Genomic DNA, 18,144 nt, shown 5'->3' on the forward strand with positions numbered 1-18,144 from the left:
CAAAGCAAAGGAAAAAAATGCACAAAAAATAAAAAAAACTGATTTGCTGTATAAAGCAGCCAGAAACAAAAAATATAAAAATAATAAGCATCAAATGTTTTTAACAAAGTATAGCAAGAGCTTTCTAAATTAAGCAAATAGCTTTAATAAATAATTTAGTATTAGTAAAATTTAGGTAAACAATAACTAACTTTTAAAATTTTATTTGTTTTAAAAAGTTAACTGAAATTGAGGTTATATAAGAAATTAAAAAAAAAAATTGTTAAAGTAGCCTTAAATGCAAAAACTATAATCAGAATTTCTAAAAACTTGCTTTTGAATATACTTAAAACTAAAATAAGTAATTTAATTATATCAAAACGCAGCAAATACAATTGGCTTTCATTAGAAATTTTGCAAGTTTAAAAATATTATAAAGAGCTGAAATTAAAAGGAAAACAATATAAAATAACGCACTTAATACTTGAAGGCAAAATATTAATATTAAGTAAAATAAGGTAAAAAAACACTAATTTCAAAATAAGGTTGTCGTGATTTAAACTTGCAAAATTCTTTATAAGTTTGTTTACTATTCTAAAACTTATTTTGAACATACATAGTATTTATTAAGGCTTATCACAAACAAAAAGAACAAAAAAGTAATAATTATCTCAAGAATTATATTTCTAGTTCGTTTAAGATTAAGTATAAAAAATCGGACTAAATTATGTTCAATGCAACTTGTAATAACTGTAAAAAGAGCAATAAATTATCTTTATAACAAAAATAAGTTTGCTTACTAAAAAATAAAAACAATTTGTTTTATGTTTGGTACCATCAGAAGTATTTCAAAATTCAACACAGTCTTTTTAATCCAGATAACCTTCTTTTTTCTTCATCACAGAGCATTTAAGAAGTCTTCTAATTCGTCTCTTTTTTCGTTTCTTTTCTTTTTGATTGGTCGTTTCATCGGTTCTGCATCAGTAACCACTAAACCTAAAATAAAACTTTCAGTTGCGTACTAGTGATGTTTTGCCATTGTTGTTATAAATTTAAAACTAACACACATGTCGTTTAAATTGTTAATTTTTTTACATTTTACCAAAGATAACATAGAAACTTTTTAATGCTGTATTTAACTTTTCTATTCTAATAAACCAGAAAACATGAAAAATTTAATTAGAGCAAAATACCTAAATTTACAAAAATTAAATAACATAAACAAAGTTCTAGTTCAATTATCTTGAAACTGTCATTACTTAAGGAGAAAATAGCGGTAGATAACAGACACTTATAAAAAGGAGAAAGTTTGTAGAAATCGTGTGATACTCGGAAAAGATTACGTATTTAATTCAGACATTTTTTATACCTGAAGGTTGTTGTAAGTCGATTGATGATGTGATTATGACGTCATTACTGACTAAATTTCTCCTACTACGTTGTCTGTTCACCATCCTTCTTTCGTGAGCATTTCCACCTGTTAATTGTTAAATAATAGTTTTGTGAGCTTCTGTTTAAAAAAATTACATAAACAAGATAGATGTTGTCTTAAGTTTTTTATTAAATTAAGGATTTCTATTGATTTGAAGAGCAATTATGATTTTAAATTCAAACAGTTTTGTTGAATTTATAACTCTTGGTAATGTATACACGTTTAAAGTATTCTTTACTTTTTTCATTTGTTAAAAATGTTTTAAAATGAAAAGGAGGTATTTTAAATTTTAAACACTGACTGTAAGTTTTCACAAAAAACAAAATTACAAACATATTTTTTATTATTAATTTGTGTGTATATACTATTTATTGAAAGATAAAAAAAAGCTCTCAAAAAGTTTGGTTTAAGGACCTGGTGTACGAAAAAACCTCACAATTATCGAGTTGTACACCACAACTAAGTGTAAGCTAAAAAAATTGTTATATTTTGTTTGTTATAATACTTATTCGAAACCACTTGTTTTTCTGTTTTTCCGAAAATTGATAATTTGTACTTTTAAAAGTTAGAAAAATATTTATCGTAAGTTTGTAAATTTTTTGCAACGTATACATCACAAACCACAAACATCTATTTGAGGTTACAAAATTTTTACTGAACTGCTTAATATGTTTATAAATACGTCAGTAATTTTTTAATAATTATTTTAATGAGATAAGTTATGCTTTTGTATTTTTTATCCAAACTAGCTTACTATTGATATCAATAAGCTTTATTAACAACTTAAGTGAAATATCTAATACATTATTTTAGAACAAAACATTTTGACTTATAATCTCTCTTTGTAGCATTGAAACATTATTTTTAGAGATTTATCTTAAAAAAATCTAAAGTTTTTAAATTTAGATGATTGAAAAAAAGGTTTTTTGTTTGTATAAATTTTAAATCACATCTAAAATAAAACAAGAAATTTAAAGTTGTACTCTTAATTTCTTCATCAAATTAAAGATACACTATAGAAGATATTATTTCAATCAAAAAACATTTATTTTTTTGAAATTCATTTTTACAATACAGTTATTAAATATTTGTTAAGTTGTATTCTACAAAATTTTAAGATTTTAAACAAAATTGTTAGTTAATTACTTTTTTGAGTATAAAATAATGTAGAAGAAAATTACAATTACTTAATAATTATTTTGTACAAACTTATTTTTAAATATTAAACAAAAATAAGATTTTGAAAACTACTTATTTAACTCTAGTAGTATCTAAATACTTTTATGAAATTCGGAGTAAAGTTTGCATATAATAGCTGTAAACTAAATATTTATTCACTAAAAAGTTATTTAGTAAAGAGTTAGTTAGCTTTGTTAATATATTTAAAACAAATATTAAAATTAAAATAGACATCAAATAATTATGAAAATTACAAAAGTTTGCTATATAACAAAAAACACTATTTATTTGTGCACTCTAAATTGTTAAATAAAAACTAACTAGGATTTATCAGAAATTTTAGTATACTTCTTGCTTGCACTTCTTTATTAAATTCATATTTGAAAATAAAATGTTTAAGGTGCACCAAAATTATCAAATGATACTTTTTTGATAATACATTTTAAATATAATAATACAATTTTAGATACAAGACTAAATTTTTTTTGAAATAATTCATAAAAAATCTAAACTGTAAAGTTAACTAGATTATATAAAACTTCCACTTTTAGGGACAAAACTTTAAGATTTCAAGCAAAGTTTTCATTATTATATTTTTTTACTTATTTATGTCTTAAACGCACAAGTATAAAAAAGTAGCTAAGTTTAAAAAAAGAGTAGTATAAATAAAAGTAAACAGTCAGTTTTTGACACTATTTTTACTGAAAAAAGTTATTGCGCTTAATGGTAAAATAATTTATCAAAAATGTATTCTGAAGTTTTATTTTTATCAGAAAAAAGTCCGGTTAACATAAAACTTCCCACTTAAAAGGAAGCAGTAATCAAAATTACTGAGCTACATTTAAATTTAACCTTTAAACAAATAACTTATTGTTTACAATTTTAACAAATGATGTATTGTGCAAACTCGTTTGTAAAAGTTAATCCTATTTACAAAATTAATTTACTACGAATTTAAATGTAAACAAATTATTTGCTTTCAAATTTGTTTATACTTTCATTAAAAATTAACTTATTATATCAATATTTAACTTGGTAAACTTTTACAACATACATAGCTACGGCTTTTTAAAGTCTGTTTTTACTGTTAAACATAATAGTTATAAAATAATAGCTTCAAAATATTGTAATTTAACCATTTAAACTACATAGTATGTACGATGAGTTGTTAGAAAATTCAATATTTACGTTGATATATTTTCATAAAAATAAAACCGTTAATTTTGAAAACAATTATTTCTAATAAATAAAAACTTTTTTTTCACATTAAAGTTACAATTTCTTGAAATATTTATAGTGAAGATTTTTGTAAGTCAACTTGTTTTGGTCTTAAGATATGATGTACAAATATATTCTGACTTTTTTTGTGCTCAAAGTTGAGACTACAAAAAAAAAACAATAAGCGGTTTATTAATTATATTTTACTTGAAAAAGCATTTTAAATTTAATAAATACTTAATTTTTATGAGGATTGTAATTACTCACAGCCAACGAAATGCTAACAAATTAAAATTCAGCCGGTAGTAACCTAAGGACTATTTTAAATTTAAAAACAAATAAAGGCTATTAATTGCAACCTAAACAAATAAAAATTATCATAATTATACAAAAATTCTACTTCTAATAAAAAAAAATACTTGAAAAAACTAATTAAATCTTAATTATTGTTTAAGTTAATTTTAAATGCTGGGACAAGTTTTCAATAGTTAGTTGCCAGTATATGCCTTAGGTTCAAAACTAGATAAAAATCAGCCATTATCTTAAATATTAAAATAATTAATTTAAAATAGTAACCGGTGGTTTTACACGAGTTTATTGCAATTTGCCCATAAAAATGATTACAAAACAAAGAGAAGGCAAATTAATAAAAAGTACTAAAAAAAGGTGGAAAATTAACAAAAAGAGCAAAAATATTCTTAGCTATATTTGGTATTTTAACTTAAAAAATTCAAAATATTGTTGGATTTAAAAAAAAAGTACTTAATTTAAGTGACGTTTAACAAGAAAATATTCACTAATAATATTATAGAGAGTATTGAAAGAAAAGCTATAGATAAAAACTTACATTTTGTAAAATACAGAAATTTTATATATATTTAAATTTCAATTATTTCAAAAAAAAAGTTTCTATTACAATAAAAGAAACATTTCTAAATAGTCATTTTATATGTATAAAAAAAGAAATTAAACAAAAATATTTTCACGATGAGAATATCGACTGCGTTTTAATAAAAATAAAACAAAAAAAAAATCCACAAAAATTTTGTGAATTGTTTACTGAAAAAAAATCCCCTGAACAGAAAGTCTATGGGAGGTTTGGGAAGTCCCCGGCGGCAATTTTTCTAGTGGAGAGCTTCCGGGAACTCCTCCTTCGTTGCGGGTTGCCGAGTTGGTTGTTGCTAGGGGGATCTTCTTGCATGGCGACCGCTGCTAGGGAAAGCTGCTGGTTGGCATGGATGTTGGCGCGAGATCTCGATCTGCTTCGCTGCACATTCGAACCTGATGGTGTGATGTCATAATTAAGAATTGAGGGCGAAGTGTAAAAAGTTGGAAGGAAATTAAAAGTATGTTTTTATTATTGAACAACTATGAAATTATTATAAACTTTAATGAAAAGGTTTAGAATAAAAATGTTTTTATTTTGGAAAGCAGAAATATTTTGATTAAAATTAAAATTTAAAAGTATTAATGAAATTATATTTTTTTAAATAAAATATTTGAAATAAAATAACCCTTTTAGTTTAACAATCTTATTAAAAAAAAAGTTTTATTTAAAGAAATAAACTGAATAATTTTTGTTGTGAGCCTCAAGAAAAATATTTTTGTTAAAATGTTAGAGTGAAAAAATTTAAATTATTTTAAAGATTTCATGTTTTTGTAAATTTTACACGTGAAAGAAATTTTCGTATAAATCAAATAAAAACACCAAAACTTAACTTGAATTTAAAAAATTAAAAGATAATGAAATAAAATTCATGAACATTAAAAATAGTTGAAAACTTTTGACTATGATTTGTAAATAAAATTATTTGAAAAAATTAAACCAAGTTATTTGTAGTGTTAAAACATAGATCTTGATAAAAGATTAACCTATAAATTAATTAGTATGTTCTGGAAAACTTAGTGTGATAAGTTTTTAAACATAAATAGTTTATTAAATTTATAAAACTAAATTTATTTAAAAGAATTTAAATACTTAAAACATATTTCAAGACGAAAAAGTGTTTAAAGTTAAATATATACCGATTAAAATATTTTGTTATCAAAAATTTAATCACAGTAACAAAAAACACAACAAATAAAAACATTAAAAGTAAACAAACACCAAATCTAATAAACAAAAGTGTGCACAGAAAACATAAACATTGAAAAATTTAAATTTAATCACCATTTAAATTTTGGAAAACATTTTATTAACAAGAAATATTGAAAATCGTGCTAACGCAAAACAACATGCACTTTGTGACGAAAGAATCATAATACTATGACGTAATAATCACAATAAAACCACCGGTCTGTTTTTATTATTTTATTTGTTTTCATACTTAAATGGCTGTGACAAGATAAATTTACAAATTTGTTTTAATTTTTCGGGTGTCAAATTAGAATAGATATATGATTTAAAATAAGAGTTGACAAAAACATTTTTGTTTCGGTTTTAGTTCTTTGTGTGCTCTAGTTACTTTTGAATCAAGACGAAAAATTGATAATCAAAAAATACCATTTAGAATTATGGTTCTGACTTATTATTTTAATACAGTCTGGGCTTCTAACTTCATACATTATTTTTTCATTCTATCACTTAAGTTCTACCATAAACAATACTGTAATTAAAAAATGCATTTAAACTTTCATGAACTTACATAAAACTTACGATTATATTTTTTAGCTGATTTATAATTTTATTACTGATTTAAAAAATAAAACTTTTTATATCAAATTCTATCTTAAAAACTTGTTATGTAGTATTTTTCTTTCACAAGTTACTTAAAAATACTTTCGTACTCTGTGTTTATAATACTTAATTAAAGGCAGAGTAAATAGATATACTTGTGAAAATTAATCCATTTTAAAAGTTGCTTTCTGACTTAATATTCCGTCAAACTACTTTGTTCCATGCGAAGTATGCAATCCATTAAACTTTATAACAAAAATATTACATGCAAACATAAATGTACTATTAAGTCATGCAATTTATATTTTCACTCATTAAACTTCAATTTACAATTTTTGGCTACGCTTAAATGCAAGTTTGTGTTTACTTAATGACTTTTAAATTGGATAATTTTGTGTTGAACTGATTTTTAAGTGTGAATAATTTGTCTAAAATATATTCTTTAAGGTTTTAAAAAGCTTTTTGTTAAACAAAAAAAACTAAAAAAAATTATTTACGCTATTTTAGGTGACACTTAGAGGAAACTCAAGGGAAGGTTTTTTCTATTTAACTCAATCGTATTAAAAAATTAACTAAACTGTTTTTTTTTTTCAATGTTACAATATCTCGTTCAAAAGTTAAATCTAGGAAAGCATATTTATTTGTAATTTATCTGAAATATTTTTGTTAACAACCAATTAACTATAATACTCTTACTGTATATAGAGTTTAGTGAAGGTCCTTCTTTACTTATTTTGTTTATCTCTCAAGAAATTTCAATAACAATTGCCCACACTATCATAAATCACCAATTTACTACTTGATTAATCTGTACATTCCCATACTAGTTATTACCCCTTTGTATCCAAAATTTTCTCTAAAAATTATTGGAAAACCCTGATTTAAATTGATCTTATCATAACTTTTTGATCTAATTACTCATGTCTTGTAAATTTCAAACTTAACAACCAAAATTTTTATATAACTTTATATAATTTAATAACCATGCAAACAAATAAATTCAACAAACTTTTATCTGCTCTCGGGGTTCGTTTCTTCCGCTTGCCGAAAGCGTTACCCGTGTTGATGGCTTCCATCAGAGTGTCGATCACTCCATCCTCATCCTCCTCTGTTGTTACGTCATAATGAAATCAAAAAAAAATTAGATGTTTTTAGAGGTATACTTCAAAGTAAAAATTGTAGAAACGGAACAGTTACATTATTTGAACAAAAAAAATATCACAAAAGTATTGTTAAACTTAATAATTGTACATAACTTTATTTTATTATGAGAAAAAACCACAGTCGATTCTTTTATACTTTAAATTTTGATAAATTTATTTTATTAGCTAAATAAATAAACAAACTATTAATTCCATCAATATCGAGATTGGCTTTCTTTTTCTTTCTTTCTTCTTTTTCTTTTTCGGCTCGTTCTTTTGCTTCTTTCGCTTTTCTTTGTTTTTCTTCAATTTCTTTTCTGCGTGCGTTTTCTTTGACGGCGTTCTGAAATAAAATAAATGTTAAAAAAAAACTATTACGTTAGTGAATATTGTTTTGACAAATTTATTAGTAATTCAGTAAAAATTTGAAAACATTTTTCTGTTTTACTCCTCAATTACTATTGTTAGCATATCATCTTAAGGAACGCATATCTTAAAGAAAAAAATACTTTACCAAGTAACTACTTACAAAAAAACAATTGTATCATTGCTTATACTAAATAAAAAAGGTATCTAACTTAACAAAAAATTTATAAAATTTTAAATGCATAAGTAACAAATGATATTTACGTAAACTGGTTATTTGATGATTTAGAAAGCTGATAAAATATTTTTGACCTTGTAATGATATTAGCATCTCATTTTAATATTTTAAAGCTCGTGAATAAATATGGAATTTTTTGTAATAATAAAAACAATTTTCATTATTCTCAAAACAAGCTTTTGCAAAACAATTTTTATAACTCTTAAAACAATTTTCTAAAACAATAAACAATATTGTTTACTTAAAGGAGTTACATTTGTTTTAGTGCTTATAAAACGGAATTTGACTTGCAATTACAGTGCAGTAGCAGTTTCGGCAAGTGTGCTTTAAGTTAAAATGCATTTTAAACACGTTAGATTTAAGAACTAATATTTTCTTGTGTGTTTAACTTTAGTTCTCGTATAGAGTGATGTAATTGTATCTTTGTGTTGTTTAGTTTATGTAAATAAATATAAGTGTTGTTTTGATTGTTGTATTAATATACTATAATAATCCTATTACCCCTTTAACATCTCTGTATCGAGATATTGGAAACCATGTGTGGCCTGTATTTTAGGAATCTTCTGATATTTAGGAATTAGGTGCCTTATCAATTAAAAAACGCAGCGAAAAAAAAACTTTAGTTTATTACTAAACAACTTTTTAACGAGTTTAAAATTTTGACAGTATAATTTGCGATAATACTTTACTTTGCGACATTTCACTATGATAATAGTAAGAAAAATTGTGTGAATAACTTTCTACTTTGAAACAGCAAGTCTACAATTATAATACAAGTGTGTGGTAGTGGTTTATTTAGTTTTGTTAAAAGTGAAGCTTGATGTCAAGGATTTTTTGCTGGAAGTACTATATAATTTTTGCGGTGATTTCTATGTATAGTTTTATATATGCTTTTTTAGTGCTTAGGTGCTTATTTTATTTGCTAATGAGCATAATATTTCTTCTTCTTAGTGCACAATATATGTTGCAACTAACATAAGTCGCATGGGTGCGCAGTATTTCGATCCTAAAAAGCTTAATCTTTTTAGCTAAGGGTATAATATAAGTTGCAACTAACATAAGTCGCATAGGGGCGCAGTATTTCGATTATAAAAAGCACAGTCTTTTTACTCTAGTGCACAATGTTCTTTGAAGATGTTGCAATTTGCATAAGTCGTCAGGGGACGCAGTATCTTAGTGCAAAATTGCATTTTATAAGTTGCCAAGAGAGCGCAGTTATTATATTTTTCTAAGCATAGAAATGTAAAGTAAGAACCGCATTAAAATTTAGAATTACAACAGCAGAATTTTTCTTCTTAATAACGTCGGAGTTTTAGCTGATAAAACAAATTTTCCTATGTGTTTACTACTACTAGTTTATTGTTTTGATCTGCTGATTGATTGTTCTAAAGTATAAATTGTATTTGTTTTAAACCAGAATGTTGCTGAAGTTTAAAAAAAATATTTGAATGAGTTTTCATCTTTCTTAGTCGTAAAAAGATAAGTTTCTTGCTTTATTTTATTACTCGTTTCAAGTTCAAGTATAAAGTTGTGTTAAAATTTTCCCTTTGAAAGAAATCAAAAATAAACTCCCCTTGAATTTAGCAGTCGTCGCTTGTTAAATAAATTGTTGCGTTTGTATCTTTTTAACGTTGTTTGAAGCAAATTGTCGTTTGATAACCACAGCTTTAAGCACACCTAACACCTTGCTACTGCATGAAACTTTAAAAGTTTTTTTGTTTATAAGTACGACAATAAATAAAAGATTGAATGAAGATTTTGTGTTTGTTCCATTACGTCACAATCAAGTTCCTGCTGTCATTGTTTCCGAAGCCAATCGATGTGGTGTTTTGCTGATTCAACAAACCAGCTAGAAGACAGAAAGTCAAATGTTTCCTAAAAGAAACAAGACGTTGTCAATGATCCAATTGATGGTTCAGAAGCCTCTATTAACAACCTGAGGATAACAGCCCGACGACAAGCCCGAAGACAACAAGTCCAAGGATAAGAACTTCGAGGACAACAAGCCAGAAGCCAACTAAATGACTATCATTGTTACCTTGTTGTGTTTTATCTAAGTTTTTGTAGATTATGTAATTTTTGAGATAATAAGAAATACAGTTTCTTTTTCTTACTTTTTTTAAACCGGACTTTTGATACTGTCTAAAAAGTTTAAAGTTAAGTAGAATTTTAAGGATTTTAATTATTTTTTAATTAATTAATTTTACCAGGCTTTAAACGTTAAAATTGAAAATTTAAAAAGAAACAATGTAATGATATTAGCATCTCATTTTAATATTTTAAAGCTCGTGAATAAATATGGAATTTTTTGTAATAATAAAAACAATTTTCATTATTCTCAAAACAAGCTTTTGCAAAACAATTTTTATAACTCTTAAAACAATTTTCTAAAACAATAAACAATATTGTTTACTTAAAGGAGTTACATTTGTTTTAGTGCTTATAAAACGGAATTTGACTTGCAATTACAGTGCAGTAGCAGTTTCGGCAAGTGTGCTTTAAGTTAAAATGCATTTTAAACACGTTAGATTTAAGAACTAATATTTTCTTGTGTGTTTAACTTTAGTTCTCGTATAGAGTGATGTAATTGTATCTTTGTGTTGTTTAGTTTATGTAAATAAATATAAGTGTTGTTTTGATTGTTGTATTAATATACTATAATAATCCTATTACCCCTTTAACATCTCTGTATCGAGATAACCTTTTATACATAACAATTTAATTAATTATTTAAAATAATAAACACAAAAACATTCTAGTCGTTTCTGAATTAATTATTTCATAATAATCACTATCAATTATGTAATAAGCAAACAAACATTCCAGTCGTTTCTGAATTCATCCATAGCGCTGAAGAACTGTTCCATGGTAGTCTTCTTGTTAATAGTGAATATTGACACTAATTTTTCGTAATCTTTCTTCATATTAACATGCATGTCGCTTATTAATTCGAAACTTTCGCCAGCACGCTTGCTGAATCCTGCGTGTTAAAAAACATTAAAAATAATAATTCTAAAAAAAAATAAAACTTCAATTGTTTAAGCAATTATAAGAACACATTGATAATCATTAAAAAACACATATAACATTAAACTTAAGATTAACTCAAACTTAATATATTTAATTTAAACTGATGTGTTTTTTTTTTGATTATTGAATTTTTATTTTAGTATTTTTTGTTGCTGTTATAACTTTAAAATTGGAAAACCAATTACATAATAAAATTGACTATTCTTAAATAATACCTTTCATTACTTCGGAGAATTTATCTTCTTTGTCATTTTTAGAAAGTTTTCCGAAACTATCAACGTCTTTTTCTAATTTTTTTATTTGATTTTTGATTTGCAGCATGTTTTTGTTAAGTTGGTCTTCAGAAACTGAAATAAATTACATAATTTAATCTTTTGTGTTTAGTTTCATAAAATATTTTAAACAAAAACAAAAAAATATAATTATTTCTTTAATTTTTTTAGAAAAAAAAACATATAAAATAAATCTTTAACACACATATTTATAAACATACTTTAAGTGTTTATCATTTCTTGCTAAAACTTTAAGTACAAATCTTATCCTAATAAACTTTATATAAAACAGTATAAGAATTCAAATTTTATAATTAATTATTTTAATTGAAACAAATAATAACCTCTGCAAGCTTTAGGCATGTGTTTAAGATCGTCAATGAATCCGTAAATTGAAGACGTTTCTTTTTCTTTCTTTTCCTCAATATAATTCGCCAAAAAGTGCAAATAATTGAATGAATTTTCTGTGTTCTTTGTGTCTTTCAACTATAAAATAATAAATTTGTAAAAAACTATAAAGGCTAATTTTAGAAAGACAACACTTTTACAGAAATTAGTAATTTCAAACACAATACCCCCAAATACCTGAATGTCTTTTCCTCTATTATAAAATCTCAAAACTTAGATCTTTATAAATATCATTTACTATTCTAAAACTTTATTATTTACACCAAGGGTCGGCAAACTATTGCCTGCGGGCCAAGTCTGGACCACCAAGCAAAAGTGAATGTTCCGTGACAAAAGTTATAACTTGGAAACAGTTTGTACGAAACAATCAAATTTAAGCTAAGAGATTAGTAAACAATAGTACTTCTTAATGATAATTTTGTTATAACTTTAATTAAAATAAGGGTTTTTTTGATTTTTGTATATAATTTTTCATTACTGTTGACTTTTTATAAAGAACTTACTAGTAAATCTTTCTTTACTTATAAAGGGTAGTCGAACACTGCTCTTAACACTTGACCCAAACCCTCAACATTTGACCCTACCAGCAATCTTTAAATTTTATACAAGTTTCACTTTGAAAATATGATTATTTAACCCTAACTCTTTTAACCGTTTAAGCACAACAACCCGTGTAAAAATGTCTTTTAAAGGAACTGTTTAGTTTTTTTTTCGAAGTTTAATCAACTAGTTTGTAATTCAAGACTTATTTGGTTCATAGTGAAATTTTTTCAGTTATATAAGCAGCCCACGCATTTTATAGTAGAGGTTCACGTGTTTTCAGTCTATAGTAAAATTTTATATTTTAAAAGTTTATTCATCAACCATTTCTGTTCAAACTTCATAAAGTAGCTTTCAAATTATCACTAACAAAAATTTAAAGTAGAAAAATACTAAACTGACTGCTTTTTTTACTTAGGCAGTAACAATTTAAAAAAATCCTAATATAGATATGTAAACATTCAACTTTACGTGTTATGAGAAAATAAGCAATTAAAGAAAAACTACCAAATATATAAATATATTAAATTTCCTTATTAAAGTTTAACATTTAATTATGATAACACTTCCGAGTTTGATACATATACAAATGACATAATTAAAAACTTAATTGCACAACTACTTATAATTAAATATATAAAGTATAAAAATAGTTTTTTAATTAAGATATAAGGAAAAAATATAGTTTTATTGAAACAAAGTATAAGCGCTGTTACTATAATACTACAATATAATAATTTAGTTCACAAAGCTACTAAAATGTTAAAACCTTTTAACAAAAAAGAGAGAATTATCTACTTATAAAATAAAACTTTAAATAAATTATAAACATTACTTAGATATCTAAATAGTAATAAAAGTAATCTGGAAAGAAACTCATATATAAAAAGAAAATAAATAAAACAGAAAACATTTTCAAGAATAATAAATAAAATAATAAAACATACTTTTTTGAGGAAACTCATGTCGAATCCAACTGATTTGGCATTTCTGGATCCAGAGTTTTGATAGTTTCCAACAAATAGAACAAAATGTATGAAATTCCTGAATCTAAAATTTTATCTAATTAAGAATATTTTCAGATTTTACTTAAAATTAGTAAAATTAGGCCTAATTTAGATCACTTTTATAAATGATAAGAAGTAAACTTATAAGAAAATTATCGTTTTAATTTAAATATATTGTTATAATACCAAAAAGCTTTTTAAGTTGAACAAGTCAAAACTTTAACATAATAATTTACAATTTTATTGAAGTTTTAATTGCTTACAAAACTTGAGTAAATTATTGCAATAAAAATAAAAATATTTATAAATTTTATGATATTGAAAGTTAAGTAAATATTTTTGTAAAAAACAAAAATTGCATCAACCAATTCAAATATTAGATCACAATATCAAGATTGCCAGAAGTTTTTTATTTTTTTTTCCAAGATTTTCTAATTTTTTTCCAGGTTTTTGAAAGTACAAGTCTTTTTGTAAATAATTAACTTAAAATTTAAAAAACTGTCTTAATTAGTGTAAAAATATTGAAAAGATACTGTAATGCTACAAATTAATAAATTTTCAAATGGTACAAAAAAAAAACTGTTTATGATATATTTTTCGTATCTTATTTAAAATTCATAACTTTACATGTAAAATTGTTTAAAATTCCAGGATTTCCCAGTTTTTTTTTTGCCTAAATTGTCAAACTTTAGTTTTTTCGACAAAAGTAAAATATAAGAAGCAAACTTGATAGAGTTGGATAGATCTTGGCAAGCTGCAGTAACCGATACAATTTCAGGTTTGATGTCGTTCAAAAGTTCGTCATATTGCCTCATAAATTTAATGTGTTCCAATCGAACTGTGATTCTCTTTATATCTGATAACTGTAAGTAAATTATAATAATTGTAAGAAATTATAGTAATTTATATTATAATAATACTAACAGTACACAGGAATTTTTCAGCTTCAGTCAAATCCTCATACTCTTTTTTGAATTCTTTCAACTGATTAATCATATCGGCTTCTGGTAGTTGTTTTAATAAATTGTGAACCAACGCTTCGTCAAGATCGCTTGATACGTTTAATATCATGGATTTTATTTCATTGTAAGGTTTCTTAACAGTTCCGAGGAAAATTGCTGAAAATATTTAACATATTTAACATTAAACATATTTAATACTTTCTAATACTAATGATACTTACTTTTTATATTATATCTCAATGTAAGGCTATTTTACAGTGCCAAGCAAAGTTGCTGAAATATTTTTCATTTATCAAAATTTATATTGGATTTTATTCACACTTTAAGCTTACAAGTTCCTCTATTTTAATTAATACTAACAAAGATTTTGTGCTGCTTTTCCGTCCAATACTTTCAGTTCTTTCTGCTTCTTCTGCGGTTTTTCTTCCTTCTGTTCCACCTTCTTCGCTTTCGTCTTCTTCTGTCCGAACGTTGCTCCCAATCGCGCCATAAGGTCCGCTGATTCGAAGTTGTCTTCCTTGAACGAGTGCCATATCGAGTCGTCGCTGTTCAGATTTGATTAAAGATTAGAAGGTTGTCAGTTGTTTAGTTTAAAAGAGATTATAAGTAAGTATTATAAGTTAATTGAGTTTTCACTGTTGAGATGATATGTGAATAAAAAATAATATACTATAAGAAATAACTATTTTTGGCTAAACAAAAAGTCTTTACTGTGAAGGTTGTTTAGTTATTGAGTAAAAAAAAATTCGAGTAAGAGGTTAAACATTTAGAATGAAGTTAAAGCAGGGTTTCCTGATATGGGCCATATGACCTCCTTGAGGGTATTTGCAGGAATTTAGAAGGTCATAAGCCACAAAGGGGCCATGAGGTTGTAATACGAACTTACACTAGATGTTCTCAAGTTGATGAAGAAGGGCGAAAAAAGTCTTAAGCGTATTTAGCATTATATTTATTAGAAGTGTTGTTGTGGCGCCATAGTTTTTTAACTTCTTCAAAGGGGCTTTATGAAAAAAGTTCGGGAAAGCCTGAGTTAGAGTCTAATAAGCACGGGGTTATATTTAGTTGTATGTAGTGTGCTAATACCTTTAAACAAGTTTTTAAATTAGGGTTTTTCAAAAGGGGCAATAAACATTATTGCAGAAACAATTCATAGTTAAACAGAATAGTTTTTTTAAGAGCGTAGTATTGCTACTTCACTTTAGAAACTGCTGGTTTAGAATATAAGTTAGAGGTAGTATGGAGTTAGCAACTTCAGTAGAAGATTAAATCCCTCCGAATAAATATGACAAGAACACAAAAGTAATATAATTATGACATAACAGAGTAAGCCTCTATGAACTGTTTAAGGCTAGGTCAAACATACACAAAAAAATTTTCCACATAGAATTAAACTATTTAGAAAAAGACTTAAAATTTAATATTAAAATTAACAAAAGCTTAATAATTAAAATAAATAACTGATTTCCTTAGCTTTATTTTGGTTCTAACTTAATAATTCATGTTAAAACAAATAAAAACCTGATTTCTTTAGCTTTGACTTGGTTCCAATTTAATTTTTTCATACTGACTTCCGGTTTGTAATCCTTCCGCTTAGGTCCCTTATTCATCAGGCCGCCGAAAATACCAGGTTTGGGTATTCCACCCGGAGGTGGCGGGATTCCAGGCGCACGGGGAATACCCGGTGGCGCTGGAATACCGCCAACTAGCGGCGGTGGCGGGGGAATTCCCCCAACGGGAGGCGGCGGGGGAATACCGCCAACTGTGGGAGGTGGAGGGATTCCGATCGGAGGTGGTGGGGGAATTCCTGTTTTAAAGTGATACATTACACAAAGAATACAATACGGGGTAATCAGCTCCAAATATGACGACATAATTACTTGTAAAAATATTTTGAATTCTGTTAGTATTAATCAAGAGTTTTTGTAATTTTAAATCAGAAAAAGTATAAATTTATAAACGTTTGCATTTGTGAACAATCTCATAGTTTGTATTGGGTAAAATTAAAAAAGACCATAAAAGTGTGTTTAAAATTCCCTATGTGTATACATTTTATTAACAGTTTATACTAACAGTTTATATTAACAGTTTAAAGTAAGTTTTAAAACAAATAAAATTATTTTTTATTCTTACAAAAATATATTAACTATGTTTTATTAGATGGTTTCTACAATAACTTTAAGTTTGTAATTACAATATAATTTCTTAACACAACTTTCTTAATAATATTTTCGTTAAATAATTTGTGTTTACTATTTAATTAATCAGATCAGGCTAACTTTAAAAAAAATTGTTATTGATTTAAATAAAAAAAATCTTAGAGAGTAAATATAACTATTTCATAACATATTACTACAATATTTAGAAAACTTTTTAGTAAATTGTTTACAACTTAAATTAAAAAATCTTAAAGAAATTATTAAACTGTTTCATAACATATTACTACAAAATTTGGCTTAAAAAACTTTAGCTTTTGAATTGAAATTAAAAACACAAGGTAAAAACTAAATAACTGTTGCTGCATAAAATAACATTAATATTATGATGTGTGCTTATATTACAAAAATGTTACTTTAATTACTTTCTTATTAAAAATTGATTATCTTTATAAATTATTCAGGTTTATTATTTTATCAACTAAAGATCAAACTTTATTTTAAAATTTTATACGATGTACACACTCTTTCATTTATTATACAAGAAACAAGAATGAGGTATACTAATAAACTATTCTAAATACATATTCAAATGCTAATTTACAGCTTACCTCCAACAACAGGTGTTGGAAACATTATTTTTGTATATTTAAAGTTCATTTTAGTTATTTTAATTTTAAATACTTTTTTTTAAACTTACCACCAAGCACTGGAGGCGGAGGAATTCCAACTGGAGGAGGTGGAGGTATACCTTAAAAAAAAAATATTATATTATTTTAATTTACCATCAATAAATTAAATATACTTACAATTACTTTTGCATCAACATAAAAAAATAGTGTTTGCTTAGTTCTAGTGGTGTGACGGAAACTAAAGTTTTGGAACTTAATAAGAGTACATACCCGTAACTTCAGTCCATTTATCATTTTTACTTATTTTAATTTGTTTACTTTAAATATTAATATTTCAAACCCATTGTGCCATAATTTTTTATTCAAAAGTGACATTGTGGCACACACATGAAATAAAAATGTATATTATTCAACAAGTTATTAAAAAAACAAATTAAGATGTTTAATATAAACACTAAAGTAAAAAATATAAAGGAAAGGACAAAAAACATAAAAATAAATACTAAAAACAAAAATAACAACAAGAGTTCACAAATAAAGTAAACTTTGTAAAATAAAACTGAGAATTTACATTACCAGTCAATAACAAGAAATAAATAATAATTGGAAAAAAAAGTGAAAAACAAATAGAATAGGTGTATTTTAATTAGTAAAAGAATACATCACTAAGTTAATAAATAAACATTATAAATAAAACCAACATAAACATGTTATTATAAAAAAATATTATTTTTATATTTTACCTTGAGGTGGTATTCCTCAAATTTTTATATAAAAATTTGCAACAAAAATTATATTTTACTTACACTTTATTCTTTGTAAAATACAAAAAGTGCCCAAACAACTTAAAAGTAAAAGTCAAAATCTTATTTACATTTCAATAAGAAACAAAATACTTCAAATTAAAAA

The 18,144-nt window shown here is 25.0% G+C and overlaps 1 protein-coding gene across 2 annotated transcripts in view; it reads right to left on the reverse strand.

Annotated features, from left to right (window-relative positions):
- Positions 1–368: 368 nt before the first annotated feature.
- Positions 369–18,144, reverse strand: part of LOC145844659 (protein diaphanous homolog 2-like) — a 44,133-nt gene continuing 26,357 nt past the window's right edge. The window contains exons 15-27 of one of the 2 annotated variants that reach the window (XM_082952062.1): positions 17,304–17,354; positions 15,969–16,254; positions 14,811–14,995; positions 14,413–14,606; positions 14,215–14,351; positions 13,429–13,531; positions 11,878–12,019; positions 11,477–11,608; positions 11,051–11,211; positions 7,832–7,970; positions 7,495–7,593; positions 1,349–1,456; positions 369–975 (exon numbers count right to left, since the gene is read on the reverse strand). In XM_082952062.1, the coding sequence (XP_082808188.1) occupies positions 878–975; positions 1,349–1,456; positions 7,495–7,593; positions 7,832–7,970; positions 11,051–11,211; positions 11,477–11,608; positions 11,878–12,019; positions 13,429–13,531; positions 14,215–14,351; positions 14,413–14,606; positions 14,811–14,995; positions 15,969–16,254; positions 17,304–17,354 (1,835 nt within the window). In that variant the 3' untranslated portion in view covers positions 369–877. Of the gene's footprint in view, positions 976–1,348; positions 1,457–4,790; positions 5,090–7,494; positions 7,594–7,831; positions 7,971–11,050; positions 11,212–11,476; positions 11,609–11,877; positions 12,020–13,428; positions 13,532–14,214; positions 14,352–14,412; positions 14,607–14,810; positions 14,996–15,968; positions 16,255–17,303; positions 17,355–18,144 lie in introns of those variants that run through there. The other variant, XM_082952063.1, reaches the window with a different exon arrangement.

Source organism: Thalia democratica, chromosome 9 (genome assembly GCF_965202585.1).
Source record: "Thalia democratica chromosome 9, ktThaDemo2.hap1.1, whole genome shotgun sequence".
Lineage (NCBI taxonomy): Eukaryota > Metazoa > Chordata > Thaliacea > Salpida > Salpidae > Thalia > Thalia democratica.